The 15,888-nt window shown below is 47.0% G+C and overlaps 2 protein-coding genes across 7 annotated transcripts in view; both read left to right on the top strand.

Moving 5' to 3' along the window:
- Window positions 1–2,585, top strand: part of cep97 (centrosomal protein 97) — a 12,901-nt gene extending 10,316 nt beyond the window's left edge. For all 3 annotated transcript variants that reach the window (XM_061226073.1, XM_061226075.1, XM_061226074.1), the window contains 2 exons: window positions 1,071–1,146; window positions 1,359–2,585. In XM_061226073.1, the coding sequence (XP_061082057.1) occupies window positions 1,071–1,146; window positions 1,359–1,832 (550 nt within the window). In that variant the 3' untranslated portion in view covers window positions 1,833–2,585. The remainder of the gene's footprint in view (window positions 1–1,070; window positions 1,147–1,358) is intronic.
- An 878-nt stretch (window positions 2,586–3,463) lies between these two features.
- Window positions 3,464–14,548, top strand: nxpe3 (neurexophilin and PC-esterase domain family, member 3). Of its 4 annotated transcripts, XM_061226601.1 has the most exons (7): window positions 3,464–3,689; window positions 5,089–5,309; window positions 6,942–7,095; window positions 7,463–8,229; window positions 9,798–9,868; window positions 11,509–11,727; window positions 12,613–14,548. In XM_061226601.1, exons 3-7 carry the CDS (start codon window positions 7,072–7,074, stop codon window positions 13,167–13,169), a joined length of 1,638 nt encoding a protein of 545 aa, XP_061082585.1. In that variant the 5' UTR covers window positions 3,464–3,689; window positions 5,089–5,309; window positions 6,942–7,071; the 3' UTR covers window positions 13,170–14,548. The 4 variants fall into 4 exon arrangements, with proteins under 4 accessions (XP_061082585.1, XP_061082582.1, XP_061082583.1 ...); XM_061226598.1 differs by lacking the exon at window positions 6,942–7,095; XM_061226599.1 differs by lacking the exon at window positions 6,942–7,095 and having other exon boundaries at window positions 3,688–3,748.
- The last annotated feature ends 1,340 nt before the right edge of the window (window positions 14,549–15,888 follow it).

Below are 15,888 nucleotides of genomic sequence, written 5' to 3'. Positions count from 1 at the left end.
GGCTTTGGTTGAGAAAGTTGAGTAGGGTTTTAATAGGGGTTCAAAACAATAGCACAGCAGCCATTTTGATTGGTTGAAAAGGTATGAGGTCGAGAGATGGCACTCTTGGGACTGAAAGGGTTAACAAGCTTTCTCTGCCATCCCCAACCAAGTCTGACCATGTTTTAAAGTTGAATTTTGAGTTTGCTTCCGTTACTGCAGTATACAGCTGCTCGGACCTGCCAGCCGTGACAAGACTGTAAAACGAGGAAGTGAAAAACAAAAAACACCTCGTGAATGAAACTGACCAAAATGAAAGTTGAATAGGCTGGAATAGGGCATTGCGCAGTGCTAATGTGGGAGAGAGGGGGGGCGCTCACAGCTCACTCCAGTTCTGTCACGTCTACCTTACTCTGCACAGGGGTCAGGCCAAAGTACACCCTGACCCAAGAACCAGAGTAAGCCTTGAGTCCTGTGTCTAAGTACAACAATGCATCATAATATCATAACATTCCGATATTGTCAGGCCTTAAAAGGGTAACGCCGAACGAGAGGACCTTGAAGGGAGATTAGACTGAAAGGACAGCACGGAGTAGACCTTGTAGCTTGGTCTGTCGAACGGCCGACGTTGAACCCAAACAGAAATCCCCCTCCATGACACTTTCTGTACTGTGACCACGTCTCTGTCTGTAAGCCTCCTGCTTTCCCCCTGTCAGAATATAGAGGACTAAACGTGACGAGGGCAAACGGGCTATCTTAGGAGAGAAGAAGTGACAAACCCTTCAGCACGTGTACCGCCAGAGCTGAGAGCAGTGTGTTCAACCCTCACTGTGTGAAATGCCTTTATCTAGGCCCGGGGCTCTACAATGCTCCCATTCTCACATTTTCTCCTGACAATTGATGTGTGCTAAATGGAAAAATAATCTGAGAGCACATCTGTAATGCATTATGTCTGATTCATGGTTAATGTTAATGTGTGTATGTGTGTGTGTGTGTCTGTGTGTGTGTGTGTGTGTGTGTGTGTGTGTGTGTCTGTGTGTGTGTATGTGTGTGTGTGTGTGTGTGTGCGCGTGTGCATGTGGGCTCTGCAGGATGCAGAAGGAACAGGAGGAGGAGAGACTGCAGAGACTGGTGCAGGAGGAAGCCGTGCGCTTCTTGTGGACACAGGTGAGTGTGCTATGCACGATATGCCGTATATTTATGGAGATATGAAAATGCACTACAAACACACGGCTAAAGACCGCGAGTAGGGGTTTTTTTTTTTCCAGTGGGCATAGGCTGTTCATTGTCAGCAGTGTACCTAAAGCAGGAAGACATTAGAACTTTTATCACTATTTGTTTATTTATCACAAGTCCGCCCTCTCTGTGCCTCTCTGCAGCTGCAGTCTGTGTTGGACTGGCAGCGCTCCGTGCAGGACCCCCAGCAGGGCGCGGCTCGGGCGGAGCCGAACGGGCGTGGCCCTGCCCCTCAGTGCCCCCTGCAGGCCACGGCGAGCGCGCTGACCCAGGCCTGCAGCGAGGTCTCCTTCCCGGACTCCGGCTTCCAGTCCACGGGCGAGCCGCAGGGCGCGCTGGAGGACAGCCTCTGCAGCGGGACGGGCGAGTCCCTGGAGACGGTGCGGGCCGGGGCGGGCCGGGGGGGCGACAGCCAGGACGGCAGTCTGCTGCAGCAGTACCTCTCCTCCGTCCAGCAGCTGGAGGAGGCCGAGGAAGGGGCCAGCGAGCAAGCTGCAACGCCCCCGGCACGGTCCCCTGTGCCTGGACTCTCCGCGCGGGACTCCCCCTCCCCGTCCAGTGTGAACTGGAACGAGGAAACGGAACGGCAAAACACACTGCTGGAGGCCGGAATGTGAGGCCCGGTGTGTCATAAAAAAACACTCACACAGTGTATATATGCGCGCACCCATTCAGCGTACACGCCTACACGCACACAGTGTACACGTGCAAACAAACAGCGTACATATGTGCTAACACACACAACACACACACATACACGCAAGTATACCTATCACTCGTATGCAATCTATGCTACCCGAAGTGCAACACACAGAAACGGACACATGCACAGCTGTAGGGCAGAACTGTATAATATATGTATAATATACAGCCAATATAACAGACCTAACCTATATAATGTAAACCAGGCGTATGAGTTGCTGTAAAAATCCAGGCCATCTTCTAGTGTCCAGTTGTGGTGCATGCTGGGTAGAAGAGCCTGCAGGCTTGTAACCAGTCCCCTCTGCCTGGTACTGTACTCCCCATAGTCTGGCTCCTCCTTATTTATTGATTTTACCAATCCTGCGTAACTCGGACAACGGCGCAGTTGCAGTTTCAGCTCTTCGTTTCACTTGTGCTTTGCTTGAGTTTCAAACTAGTTTCAACTAGTTTTCATGTTTGTTGTCTACCTTGCGGTTGCAGTTGTGTTCATTCCTCCAGGCCTCTTCTCCAGATGAGCCAGTTTCTCGGCTGGAAAGTTGAGCCTTTCGTTTTGTAGCAGTAAAACAAGGAATGTCCATAATCCTGTATATACAGCATCTGTATTGTCCTCTCAACACAACTTGGTTTTTTTTTTCAGTTTATATTAAAGATTGAAAGATTTTTTTAAATACATGTTTTGATTATCCCTCTGTTGGGTAAAATAGTGTGGCATTCTATGGAAAATGGTTGGAATTTATATAGTGTTGTACAATTGATGCTTCCCATTTACCCATTCATATTCATATATATACACACACACCAACGCCGATTGGCTGCAATGAGGGAATTGGGGGCATTTTGACACACCCAGGGTGGGATTCAACCGGCAACCCTCCAAATGCCAAACGGCTGCTCTTACCACCTGAGCCAATTACAACTTATTTCAACGCTTTAGTACCTAATTAAAGTAGTGTTTTAGGTGTGTGTTACCCTCCACTCAAAATGCATAGCAGACCTGACCATTTGCATTGTTATATCAAAACCACCATTATTGGGGTGTTGGGGAGTCGAATTAAACAGACCAAAGGGTAATCAAAATGTTTGCTAAACCAGTATTAATTAGCCAGGTTTAAATTGTTGCTGTTGTTGACATGCACACTCAGTGTTTGGCTCTTTCTGGGATTCCCCCCCCCTTTCTGGGAAATTCACTTAACCCCTGTGTAGTCCTAACATTCTGTATTTCTGTAATAACATTCTGTAGACCCTTGTCCTAAGGGTAAAAAATGACCCGCCTTCACTGAACCCCTAAAATAAATCAGCTTAATTGAATTGCAAACCCCAAATCCATATTTTCCATGAAGATACAACCTGTCACTCATCACAAACTTTGTCATCAAATTTATGTTGAAAAAACATCATTTATGGGGTTTTATCTGCAGTTAAACATAGTGGCGGGTAATTTTGTTACAAGGGTTAATTGCAACTGGTTACGCACATGTCACTCGTCCTTGGCCGTAAATAGCTATGCTTGTGTTAGTCTACCGATTAGTTTGTTGCAGCTCATAAACCAATGAGGAGTACCAGAATAAAGGGGACCTTTTTTTTTTACACTAGCTACAGTTTTTACACAGATTATACTTTCACTGGGGGCGAAACAGGAATACGTTAGCGTAGTCACCACGGTAGCCTTGAGGGCGTCAACTGCAGCGGATATTACCACGTTTGCTGCATATTTTGATGCCAGTCTGCCTTGGTATATTCATTGAACGACTTCCAAAGTCTGCAGAGTACGGGTAAGTTAGCGTAGGCTACTGCAGAAAAATGGCTGCATTCTGAGCCATCCAAATAGGAGGTAACGGTTACTATATTTAGTCGGCTAATAATTTACACGTTATCTGTGGCATATATACTGTGTGTTTTTATATAACTACCATAGTTTTACCAGTAAATGCAAGTAATTAATTCAAATGAATAGCCATGGACATCTCTGCTTGAACGTCGACCTGGCTGTTTCACCATAGGATTGCATACTGTAGACTACGTAAGTTAGCTTTTGTAGCTAACGTTATTTGCGAAATTCCGTCTATTACGATAAGATAGCGTTTTCGTAAATGAACAAATTGATGTTAACTGGTGGAACCAACGGTAGTTGGGTACGATTTCTCTCTTGCTGGCGAAAAAGCAGCCGTAAATGATTTAATGTTAGCTAACTTACTAGCTAACTTACTAGCTAGCTTCAATGGGATGGCAGGGCATCTTCTGGTGTAACACGATCATGGTCAGACAAAGGTTCCAGAAATATGATTTCGCTAGCTACAGTGATATATGGCTAAATATCTCCGTGTTCAGTGTATGTATATAGTATTTATTTTAAAACCAGGTTGAAGTGGTGATGCAGCTTGCTAGCTGCTGTCACGAATGACGATGTAACTTAATGTTGTCATAACATTTCTTCGTACAGCGAAGAATCCGAACCGGTTTAGTCTACATTCTGGACCGGTGCTGTCCTAAAATCTCTTACCGTGAATAGTGCCTGACCTGCAAATGTATCTAAAATCTTAATAGATAATGAACCCCATTATAAAAAGAACTGTAGGCTACACGTGAATCGTAGGAAGCTTTAACAAAGTGAATGTAATGTGGCGTTTTGTAAAGTGCGGTTTCAGTATATAGTTACTGCATACTGGAAATGTAATTACTTCAAACGGCAGGCAATTTGTCTACATTGCTGCCGCACCCAACAATCGACCGATTACAATGGTGACCAGTGTTACTAAATCCACAATTGTATGGTCATGGTGGGATTATTATACATTATATGGGCCGACAAAAGGACGCATTTTGATTTATTTAAAAGTATAAATTGGGAAATTTGGCGGCACGCGTAGACGGTGGGTAGCACTGCCGCCTCACAGCAAGGAGGTCCTGGGTTCGATGGACTGCGATGGACTGGCGACCTGTTCAGGGTGTATTCCTGCCTTTCGCCCAATGTATGCTGGGATAGGCTCCAGCCCCCCTGCGACCCTGTTTAGGATAAGCGGGTTAGGATAATGAATGAATGAAGTTGGGAAATTGTAGATGCCTGTATGCAATACATGCAAAGCCTTGCAGTTATATTGAAGATATTGAAGAGGGTCAAGTGGATTTTTATTTTATTTTTTCATGCTCTTGTGTCTTTCCATCTTCCCCTAGTCGCTTTCTTGGATGCTCAGTTTCTGATGCCAGGGAGATAAAGAATGGGCACACACTACCACCATGGTGACCGTAGACTGTGACTCTGGCTAGGAAGATGGCAGTGGGGTCCAGCGAGACTGTTGACGATGTGGGGAAATCTGTCCAAGTACACCCCATTATTCCTGGTGCTGGCAGTGTCAGGACTCGTCCTACTGCTCTGCAACATCCACACCCTGGAGGTAAGGGGGCTGTCGGGGGTTTGGATGTTGATCAGATTTGTGTGCAGGTGGGAGGGGGCTACTCAGGAGAACCCACATGTCACGTCCCTCAACCTTCACTGCAGTGGAGGTCAACAGGAGTGTCTGGTGTAGCTTCGACTGGGCCCTTCACATGCTTCTTAATGTGGAACTTCATCTGGCGCTGGCCCAGGGATGAACTTTTTTTTTTTTTTTTTTTTTGGCCTCTCTTTTCGAACTCTTTTTGATCTCCCTTTTTGAACTCCCTTTGGGCCCCTGTGACCTGTGAAGCTCATGTCTTACACAAGTACCGTATCGGCATGTAATCCATCATCCCTCACGGCAGGGGTGTCAAACTCCAGTCCTGGAGGGCTGGTTTTTGGTGTGTTTCAGCACGGGAGATGCATTTCAAAGTCTTTCATTGGCTAAAGAGTCCACACACCTTGTTCTCAAGGCCTAAAACTGGCGGCTGATTGAAAGGAAACCGCAAATACCAGCATACACTGCCTGACTGGATAAGTGTGCCTGACTATGTGGTAGGGTAGGTTTCTAACCACCACAAAATTACAAATTCAATGATTACATCAGCCTACACATTCCTTTTTTCTCCTACAAAGGGGCAGATAGAATAAAGCTGAATGTGTTGATTCTGAACCCGCCTTGAGCCAACATTAATATGACACAAAATTTTTTAACAACATGTAAATGATATTCATTTGTAAATCATTTTTCATATAAAGTTAAATTTGTGGAGGTCGATCATTGTGCTTATGAAGCAGTAGCTAACTAGTTTTAAAATGACCTTATTAATATAAATGACGTATTGTACATGTAACGTAGTTGAGGATTTAGCCAATACAATATGAAAAGTTTATTTTCCACAACTCGTGAGCATTTTTCCTTTTATTACCATGTTTTCCTGGCAAGGACCCAAACATGAGCATCACCGTAATCTTGCTGATGATTCTATTTAGGTCATGGTAGTCCAAACAGGGTCTGAGAGTCTCGTCCACCTTACCCACAAAGAAAAAGCCACAGCACGTACGTTGGTTCAGTCATAATTTCAATTGCCAAATGTGACTGAAACGTAATGTTTAGGACAGATATCGACACGGGTGCATAAGAGGAGAGGCACTTCATACCCGATTATTGTCAATTTCAGAAATGCAATTAAACCATTGCGTTCCATGAAAACCAGAAACCATGGGCCAATATGGTCTGGAGGGTTGTAGGAACATATTACATTACCTTAATGGCATTTGGCAGACGCTCCTATCCAGAGTGACGTACAGTTGATTAGACTAAGCAGGAGACAATCCTCCCCTGGAGCAATGCAGGGTTAAGGGCCTTGCTCAAGGGCCCAACGGCTGTGCGGATCTTATTGTGGCAACACCGGGATTAGAACCACCGACCTTGCGGGTCCCAGTCATGCACCTTCACCACTACGCTACAGGCTGCTGCCTGTACACCTGCCCACCTCATGCAGGTACACCACTTTTCCCCGCTGTAGATGGAGCTGGTGGCGGTACATGAGGGCGAATCCTGTTTATCACACTCGGTTCTGAGACTCCAAAACATGATGGGGAGAAGGTATGAGGCAAGAGCTGGCGCTAACCGGTGTTCTTTATTCTGCAGAAAGGGAGTCGGTTCACATCACGAAGATGCACGTCCAAAATGCGTTCTTTTGTCCAGATGCTTTTCCCACAACTGTTGCTGACATGGCCAATATGGTTTCGGCATTCGATTGCGAAAGTTTGCTCTCACAATGACTCCCCAGTTGAGAAACACAGTGAGTTTGTCCAGAGCTTGACCCTCAAGCCAGAAAGCAGCTGGATTTGCTCTGCTGTTTATCTCTTGCTTGCTGTTAAAACGCGGTTTCTTTTTTTTTGGATTGTCTTGTTTTTTTTTCTTCCCATTCTGACCCACCGGTGTAGCTGCGCGGTATTGCTTCACACCCTCGGTGGCATATCCACTTGCATCCTTGTTTGCATGACTGTTCCCTCTAGGGTCTTTCAGCGCACTTATCCCTGGTTATGGGTATGCACTTTGTTGTACGTCGCTCTGGATAAGAGCGTCTGTGAAATGGCATTGATGCAATGTATGAACCGAACCTAACTGTCCGATGTCCCTGTTCTGGTGTCCCCGTCCCCCTACAGAAGTTCAACTGTCAGACGGTGTCGGCGCTCTACCAGCTCCAGACCAAGCTGGACTCGGCCTTCAGGTCCTCGGGCCTGCTGCAGCTGGACCGGAACCGGACCTACTGCGGCCTGCTGGGCCCGGAGCTGACCGCCGATGAGGCCGCGGAGGAGCGCCACCTGCTGGAGTCGGTGGCCTGGCCCGAGCCGCGCACGTCGCCCGCGCCCTTCCGCCAGAGCAGCGACCCCAGCCGCAGCTTCTTCGTCATCCTGTCGTCGGGCGGGGAGTGGCGCGCGGGCGGCCAGCTGGAGGCGCTGGTGCACATGCACGACTTCCTGGGCAAGCCCAAGCGGCACGGCGGGGACTTCCTGCTGGCGCGCCTCCTGTCCCCCGAGCTGCGCGCGGGCGTGGCCGGCCGCGTGGTGGACCACCAGAACGGCTTCTACTCCCTGCTCTTCTGGCTGCCCTGGGCGGGGCCCGCGCAGGTGGAGGTGGTGCTGGTGCACCCCAGCGAGGCGGTGCAGGTCCTGAGGCGTCTGCGGGAGGAGAGGCCCGACCGCGTCTTCTTCAAGAGCCTCTTCCGCTCCGGGTACTTCTCCGAGACCACCGTCTGCAACCTGTGCCTGCCCCCCGGCCAGCCGCTCTGCAATTACACCGACCGCCACACAGGGGAGCCCTGGTTCTGCTACAAGCCCAAGCTGCTGGGTTGCGACACGCGCATCAACCACGCCAAGGGCGGCTACCAGAAGGACCTGCTCACCAGCCAGGAGGCCCTCCTGTTTCAGAGGTGGGTCGCCCGCGTCAACGCTCGCATTTCCATTTCCAGGTGCCAGCAAGGCCGGTGGTTCGATCCCCGGTGTAGCCACTATAAGGCACAGCCGTTGGGCCCTTGAGCAAGGCCCTTAACCCTGCATTGCTCCAGGAGAGGATTGTCTCCTGCTTAGTCTAATCAACTGTACGTCGCTCTGGATAAGAGCGTCTGCCAAGTGCCATTAATGTAAAAGGAAAGTGAAAGGAAAAATTCACCAAAAAAACTAAACAAAAAAGACGATGAGTGTAATGCTGTGCTATTTGAGTCACTTTCATGAAAAGTTAAATTCTGATGACATATTTGGGAAGAAATCTGGTTTAATAGGGAAGGTCTATGCAATTCAGTACATTTCAATATCAATCATACATTTTGTGCGGGTAGTTTTTCCTCTGTCTGTTGAGTGAGTAGGCGTGCACGTCAAAACAATATTCCTATCTTTTAAATTTGACCTTGAACGCGGTCGTTTCTGCAAATACTTTGCCTCAGTCTCCCAAACTTCATTGCAATGCGTTTGTCTGCAAGATACTGATGAAATGTTAGATTGCGCTTTTGCCAGGCAGAACTGAACTGTAAAAAACTTTCAATGTAAAGCTTATGGCAATGTATCAAGCTAAATTTGGTATACGTCAGCACCCAAGTACACATAAGTAACATCGTATGCATTTTAAGGCTGTGTGCATTTTTCTTCAAAGTTATGCATTGGTAACTGAAAGTTAAGGGACTTGAACTCCCTTTTTTGAGAGTGCGTTGAATGCTTAAAGGTACAATAGGTAAAATAATTTTTCGTGTTAAAACATTGTTACAATACCATTGTAAATCCCTTCCTATCATTGAAAAAGGCTCACTGACATCTTGACCCACCCTCTGCCTGCGTTTATAGCCTTTAAATTTGGGTTTCAAAATATACAGTTGACAGGCCAGCACTCAAACATTGTATAACTGTACAATGTCAAGCTCATTGGTTCTAATTGCCGCAGCCAATGGTGTTTCAACGTCAGCGCATTTACAGAGCAGGGATAAAGTGTTGTGGTTTGAAGGTGTTTGTTGCTGATATTCCTCTCTTGAACGTTATAAGTCCAAAATGACCTATTGTACCTTTAATGCCTCACTCTGGTTTCTACATCCGTCTGTGTGATTTTATGCAGATGCTGCTGAGACCGTTCAGTAAAGCACCAGAATGTTCTCTCTCCTGGGATGGAGAAGAGGACTGCGGTGTGCTGTATAATGCAGGGCATTATTCATACGGTTATCTTACACCCAGATTAAGCGCAGTAGCCCTTGTGAGTGCTGCTGCTGTTCTGCAGTTTTTACGAGCAGCGAGTGAACTCGTGGGCTGTCTGTCGCCCCACACAAAACGTTCTCACGGTGTCTCCGCCATTTGGTGTAGCGTTGACAGAACGTTCCGGTAACAATGTGAGAACATTTTTTTTTTTTTTTTTTTGGTGCTGTTCATAAGTAATTATAGCATTCGTGTTTTTTTACACTGATTGTTTGTGTGATCTATTGCTCTGTTTTACAGTTATTGTTTCCTCCTTACATTTCAGTGACATAAATATTAAGGTCCCAATACCGTCGTCAGGACCAGACCGTGTGACTGTGCTGCCAGAAAGAAAAGGTATGGAGAACACGCTTTCTGGACATCTCTGAGACTCTATACTGTAACTTTATACACGCGTTATCAGCAGTAAACTTATCTTCTGAAAATGGAGATATAATCTACTTTGTTAAAGTGTGTTAGAGTGTGTGTCCTATCCCTGGTTGCTATAACGTGACAAAAATAATATGTTTCAATGGTACATTTGTTCCGCTTAAGTCTTTAAAAGTAACATAAACATATTTCACAGGAATTTAATCAACTAAACTAAGCAGGGTGTTTTTGTAAATCCGTGCTCATCAGTGTTATAGAGTCTTATTCAGCGTTTGAGTGGTGTCCTGCTTCAAGTCACATCTGCTTGATTGGCAGTGCTGATAGTAATTGACAAATGAATAAGACCAAAAGTACAGTTTAAAAAACGCTAAAAACTAAACAGAAAGAAATTGAATATTTGGACCACTGAACACTTTTTACATCCTCATCTTTGACGGTACTGCTGTATAACACTAAATGTAGGACAGATCACAAGTGCAATTAAACATTTTGTTGTCTAAGGATGTTAAACAACTGCAAAAAACTAGTCACAGTAAAATCAGATGAAAGGGATGAGCATACCACCTTTCTTTTTGGGTCCAGTAGGGGGAGACATTGTGTCAGAAAGCAAGAGAAGCTGAATTGGGGCACGGATTCATTTTCTTTTTTTACACTCTATAGAGTATATTTTCACGTGTAGCTGAGCAGTTCATTGAGAGGATGAAGGTGTTGACTGCTTAACAAGCAGGTTCAGAGGGTCTTGTTTCAACCACTTGAATTTGGAGAGTAGATCTGCATGTTAAGAGAAAACAAATTGAGATGGCTCATTGGGTTGAAGCACCATGGTGTGGGGTATGGATGGGCCTGGCTGCTCCGGGCTGAATCCGGCCCACTGGGAGATGTGCCTTTGCTGATTTCATCAACCAGGGAACGGGAGGGTAGAGTCTGAAAGCCCTCAGACTCCGCTCTACGCTGGTTCAGATGCGCTCTGTGGTCTGAGAAGAAGCAGCTGGCTTCTTTAGGAGGAGAAGCCGGCACGTTTACGACACTCTCCCGGTAGAATTCGCAGGAGACGTGTCAAATTGGGGTGGGAATTGGATACGCTCACGGTGGGAGTGCAAGATTCATATGAAAATGGCTTCTGGCCAGAAAGTCTCTAGAAAGTGGTATAGTGGATGACTATGTATGCTTGGTGGAGGTTTAAGCCACGGTATAAATGCTTGTATCAGAATAATGACCAATTTAATCTTTGAGTAACTGGAGGGATGTGGAGGAGTGTGTGTGTGTGTGTGTGTGTGTGTGTGTGTGTGTGTGTGTGACATTTGTTGTTCACATTTAAGTGAGGGGCAGTTGGTAAGAGTGACCGTCTGGCAGTCAGAAGGTTGCCCTCGGTGTGTCGAAGTGCCTCTGAGCAAGACGCCTAAACCCCAATTGCTCCTGGCGAGCTGATCAGTACTTTGTTTGGCAGCCTATCGCCATTGCTGTGAGTGTGTGTGTGTGTGTGTGTGTGTGTGTGTGTGTGTGTGTGTGTGTGTGTGTGTGTGTGTGAAATGAGAGGCATCGACTGTGAAGCGCTTTGGATGAAATGCAGTCCATTTACCGTTTAACTTGACCGTTTTCACCCACAGAGAAGCCGGAGTCTGAGAGGAGCGTGAAAGCTGAGACTGCCAAGTTCATGCCGTCGGGGTTCTACTACCAAGGCACGTGGCAGTCGACCGGGGGCGTGCCCATCCAGCAGTTCAACGACACCGCGGCCATCACAGACTGTCTGCGGGGGAAGGTGGTGAACATCTACGGGGACTCGACCGCACGCCAGTGGTTTGAGTACCTCAACGCCTTCGTTCCAGGTGAACAGGTTCATGCCAGGTCGTTTTTACCTGTCGTGTCCTTAGTCACTGCCCTATGTGACCTTGTGTGTGCATGCCATAAACCTGTCCTGTTCCTGCTGCGATGGCACACACACACACACACGCGCGCACACATACACACACACACGCACATACACACACACGCACACACACAAACAGGCACACAACACGCGCACACAACACGCACACACACACATACACACACACACGCACACACAACACACACGCAAGCACACACACACGCGCGCACACACACGCGCGCGCACACATACACACACACACACACAGCACACACGCGCACACACAAACAGGCACACAACACGCGCACACACACACACACACACACACACACAAACAGGCACGCAGCACACACACGCACACAGCCTAATCTCCGCTATGAGGAAGAAGACGCTGGGGAATGCATGAGACAGCCCTTCATGTTAAATAACACGCCACATCCTGTATCATGGTTTTGTGATAATCATTGTTTATCTCCGATGCTGTTCTGGATCCGCCTCATTTATCAGGTATTGTTGGCACGCCTGCTATTAGTGGCACGGCTGCTGGAGAGATCTTTCTTTTTTAAACAATTCTATTTGAAGGGTGTAGACTGTGCTATATGATAAATGAATGAAGGGTGTAGACTGTGCTATATGATAAATGAATGAAGGGTGTAGACTGTGCTATATGATAAATGAATGAAGTGTGTAGACTGTGCTATATGATAAATAAATGAAGGGTGTAGACTGTGCTATATGATAAATAAACGAAGGGTGTAGACTGTGCTATATGATAAATGAAGGGTGTGGACTGTGCAATACCGAGGCCTGTGGAAACGAGCTGCTCCTCCTCCTCCCCGCGCAGACCTGAAGGAGTTCAACCTGAGGAGCCCGAAGAACGTGGGCCCCTTCCTGTCGGTGGACAGCGAGCACAACATCCTGCTGAAGTACCGCTGCCACGGCCCGCCCATCCGCTTCTCCACGGTGGCAGCCAGCGAGCTGCGCTACGTGTCCAACGAGCTGGAGGGCCTGGCGGGCGGGCGGGGCACGGTGGTGGTGGTGACGGTGTGGTCCCACTTCAGCACCTTCCCCGTGGAGGTGTACGTGCGGCGCCTGAGGAACATCCGCCGGGCGGTGCTGCGCCTGCTGGACCGCGCCCCCGAGACGCTGGTGTTCCTGCGCAGCGCCAACCTGCAGGCGCTGGACCCCGACGTCAGCCTGTACAACAGCGACTGGTACTCGCTGCAGCTGGACGCGGTGCTGCGCGCCATGTTCCGCGGGCTGCCCGTGGTGCTGGTGGATGCCTGGGAGATGACCCTCGCCCACGGGCTGCCCCACAACCTCCACCCGCCGCCCACCGTGGTCAAGAGCATGATCGACGTCTTCCTCTCCCACGTCTGCCCCCGGAGGAGGGGCCTGTGAGGGGGGGCGGGGCGGGCGGGGGGAGGTCGAGAGACGGGCGGGCGGACATCCTGAGGCCGGTCGCTATGCGGCGGTTGGTTACCGTGGGAGCGCGGCAGTTGGTCGTTGACGGATTGGCGGGGGTCGCCGTGGAAGTGCGTTCGTTTCGGATCGTGGATCGGGATTCAGAACCTGTACTTGGACAGTCTTTCCCTACCCAAGACTTGCAGTGTTAAAAGGTCAAAATGTGAAACGGTCAGTAAGTCCACTCAGTATTCTGGACTACTTTGAGTGTATGTGGGGGCGGTAGCTATGGAAACGTGGCGAGACCCCTGTCCTGCTGAATGCAGGGCAGAAACTTCATTTCAAGCCATGCATACATGCGTGTACGTTGCCAAAAAGCATACCGAGACAAATGCCAATTTTAATAGTCATGCTCGATGTGTGCTAATGCAAATTCTAATTGCTGTTTCTACCTGTGCTTTTAATGTGATTTAATGAAGGGTCATTGATCAGAGCTAGAGTTTTGGCTAGAGTTTTCGCTGTATTACTAGAACGGAGTTGGACTGGACCATTCCTGGACCCGTAGACTTTCTCCAGCCTGTTTCTCATAGTCAATACACAATTGCGAGAATTGCATCTCCCATTGCCAGCAGTTGCTTCTGCACCTTAAGGGATTTCCTTCATCCCACGTCATTAAACCACCCGGAACTAAATCCTGCGGCCATTGAGGGTTAACAAACAAAAACGGTAAAAGTGAAAGATGAATCTCTCACTTTGAGGTTTATGGCTTAATGTATAAAGGAAATATTGGCTCTGAAACATGTGAAACGTCCAGGCTGGTTAACCAGAAGGGGTGTAACTGTATGCAGAACGGGGTCGGTACGTAGCCTACCTCCGCCTTTTCACTTCACGGTCTATTACATTTTCTGTTACAAAGCAGAAAAGAAATTTGATTATGAAAATGTAAACAGTGGCTCATTGCCTATTATTTCCTGCTTAATAAAATTAGGCACATTAAAAAAAAAGTTCAGCACTTGCTTTAAAGCAGGACTGTAATTGTTTGGTTATTGTTGCAGCGTGTGTTGCTACTCCAGTACTAAATCGCGATACAGGACCTTTTTTTTTTTTTTTTTTTTTTTTTTTTTCTCTCCCAGCCTTGACGAAGCCAGCATACTAGAGACGCATTGTGTTTCTGTATTTTACGGGAACCAGGTCTCTCCCCTAATTTGCGTAGGCAGAGCTGCAAGCACACCGGCTACTATTTTCGTAAGGACAAGTGTATTGAAAATTAAATTCATATTTGGTTGTTACACTATATATGAACATATGCACAAAACCATATCCCACTGCTGTACATTATCAGGTATGTGAATATAATAAACATATTATAATATGGATTTCTGTATGGTTTTATAGCATTTTATAGCATGGATATCCGTTTCGTCATTACCTGATATTGTAACATGAAGGTGGGGGGGGGGTTTGTTTACCAGTTTGTGGTATTGTCAGGGTAATTTGGAAGGTTGACATTCAAATGAAATAAACCACAGTTGTGTTCTCTCCATGTCACACTCTTGACTGACTTTTAATTTCCATTGCGAGCCAAACGGTGACAGACCTGCGGCACCACATCCGTGTCGCAGACAAACTGCGTGTGCGCGCGGGAGTGTTGGTGGCACACGCCCCAGAGTAACCGCAATAAGCTGTTGTGCCCTTGAGCAAGGCCCTTATCCACACACTGCTGCTCCAGGGCCATCGGCCCCGGCTTAATCTAATCAACTGTAAATTGCTTTGGATAAAAAGCATCAAAAAGTAAAAGTAAGGGAACACCAAATGTGATGATCAATATTGTCTATAATTAATTTTTTTTTTTTAAATAAGTTTTGATTGAGAACTCTTCTGAATTGAACAATTCAGTTAAATTGTGAAGTTATGTGGTGTTAAATTTAACAATGGCTATGAGGAAATAGCTTACGATACTTTTTTTCAATTGAACTTGGTCAAATATTTAATGATTGCTTAATCTGTGTGTGAAACTGGCCCTTTTTGTCCGCATATAATGTGTGAGATGATACCATTTTTTTTTATGTCACCTTTGGACAAACCATTGCAGTAATATGCTGTGCCCCCATGTATTCGACCTTTCTCTGTGCCTACAATGTGGTCTGTAAGTATTTGAACAGAATTTCACTTATTTTGTCTCTGTAGCCTACTCCAGCACATTGGATTTGAAATGAAACCGTGAATATGAGCGTAAAGTGCTGACTGCCCCCTTTAATTTGAGGCCGTTTACATCCGTATACATCCACGTAGGAATTACAGTCCTCTTTATGCACTGTTAGGGGAGCGAATGTAATCGGACAGTTTGCTTCTCAGCTGTTTGGATTCACCGGGTGTTGTAGGAAGAGCACTATAACGACATTGGTGATGTAGCCGTGTGTTTACCACTGTGGGGTGTTGAGTCAAGACACAGAGGCTGGGATGCGGTTTACTCAACTTTAATCATACTAAAAACATCAGTTACCTAGGCATGTCGTTTAAACTTTTCCCTCGCACCAAAGTGGCAGGAGTGTGCCACACCACCAACTACACTGGGCCCCCAGACTAGAAACTTATATTTGCAGGAACCTCCTCCGGTAACTAACCGACCTGAAACCACGCCCTAACATTGGAAAGGGAGGTGCTTCAAAAATAAAAACACAGCTGATATGTTCACTCTGTGCAGTGTATTGGAATG

Source organism: Conger conger, chromosome 17, assembly GCF_963514075.1.
Source record: "Conger conger chromosome 17, fConCon1.1, whole genome shotgun sequence".
NCBI lineage: Eukaryota > Metazoa > Chordata > Actinopteri > Anguilliformes > Congridae > Conger > Conger conger.
Note: the sequence above shows the minus strand (reverse complement) of the source record. Positions and strands in the feature narration are given on the sequence as shown.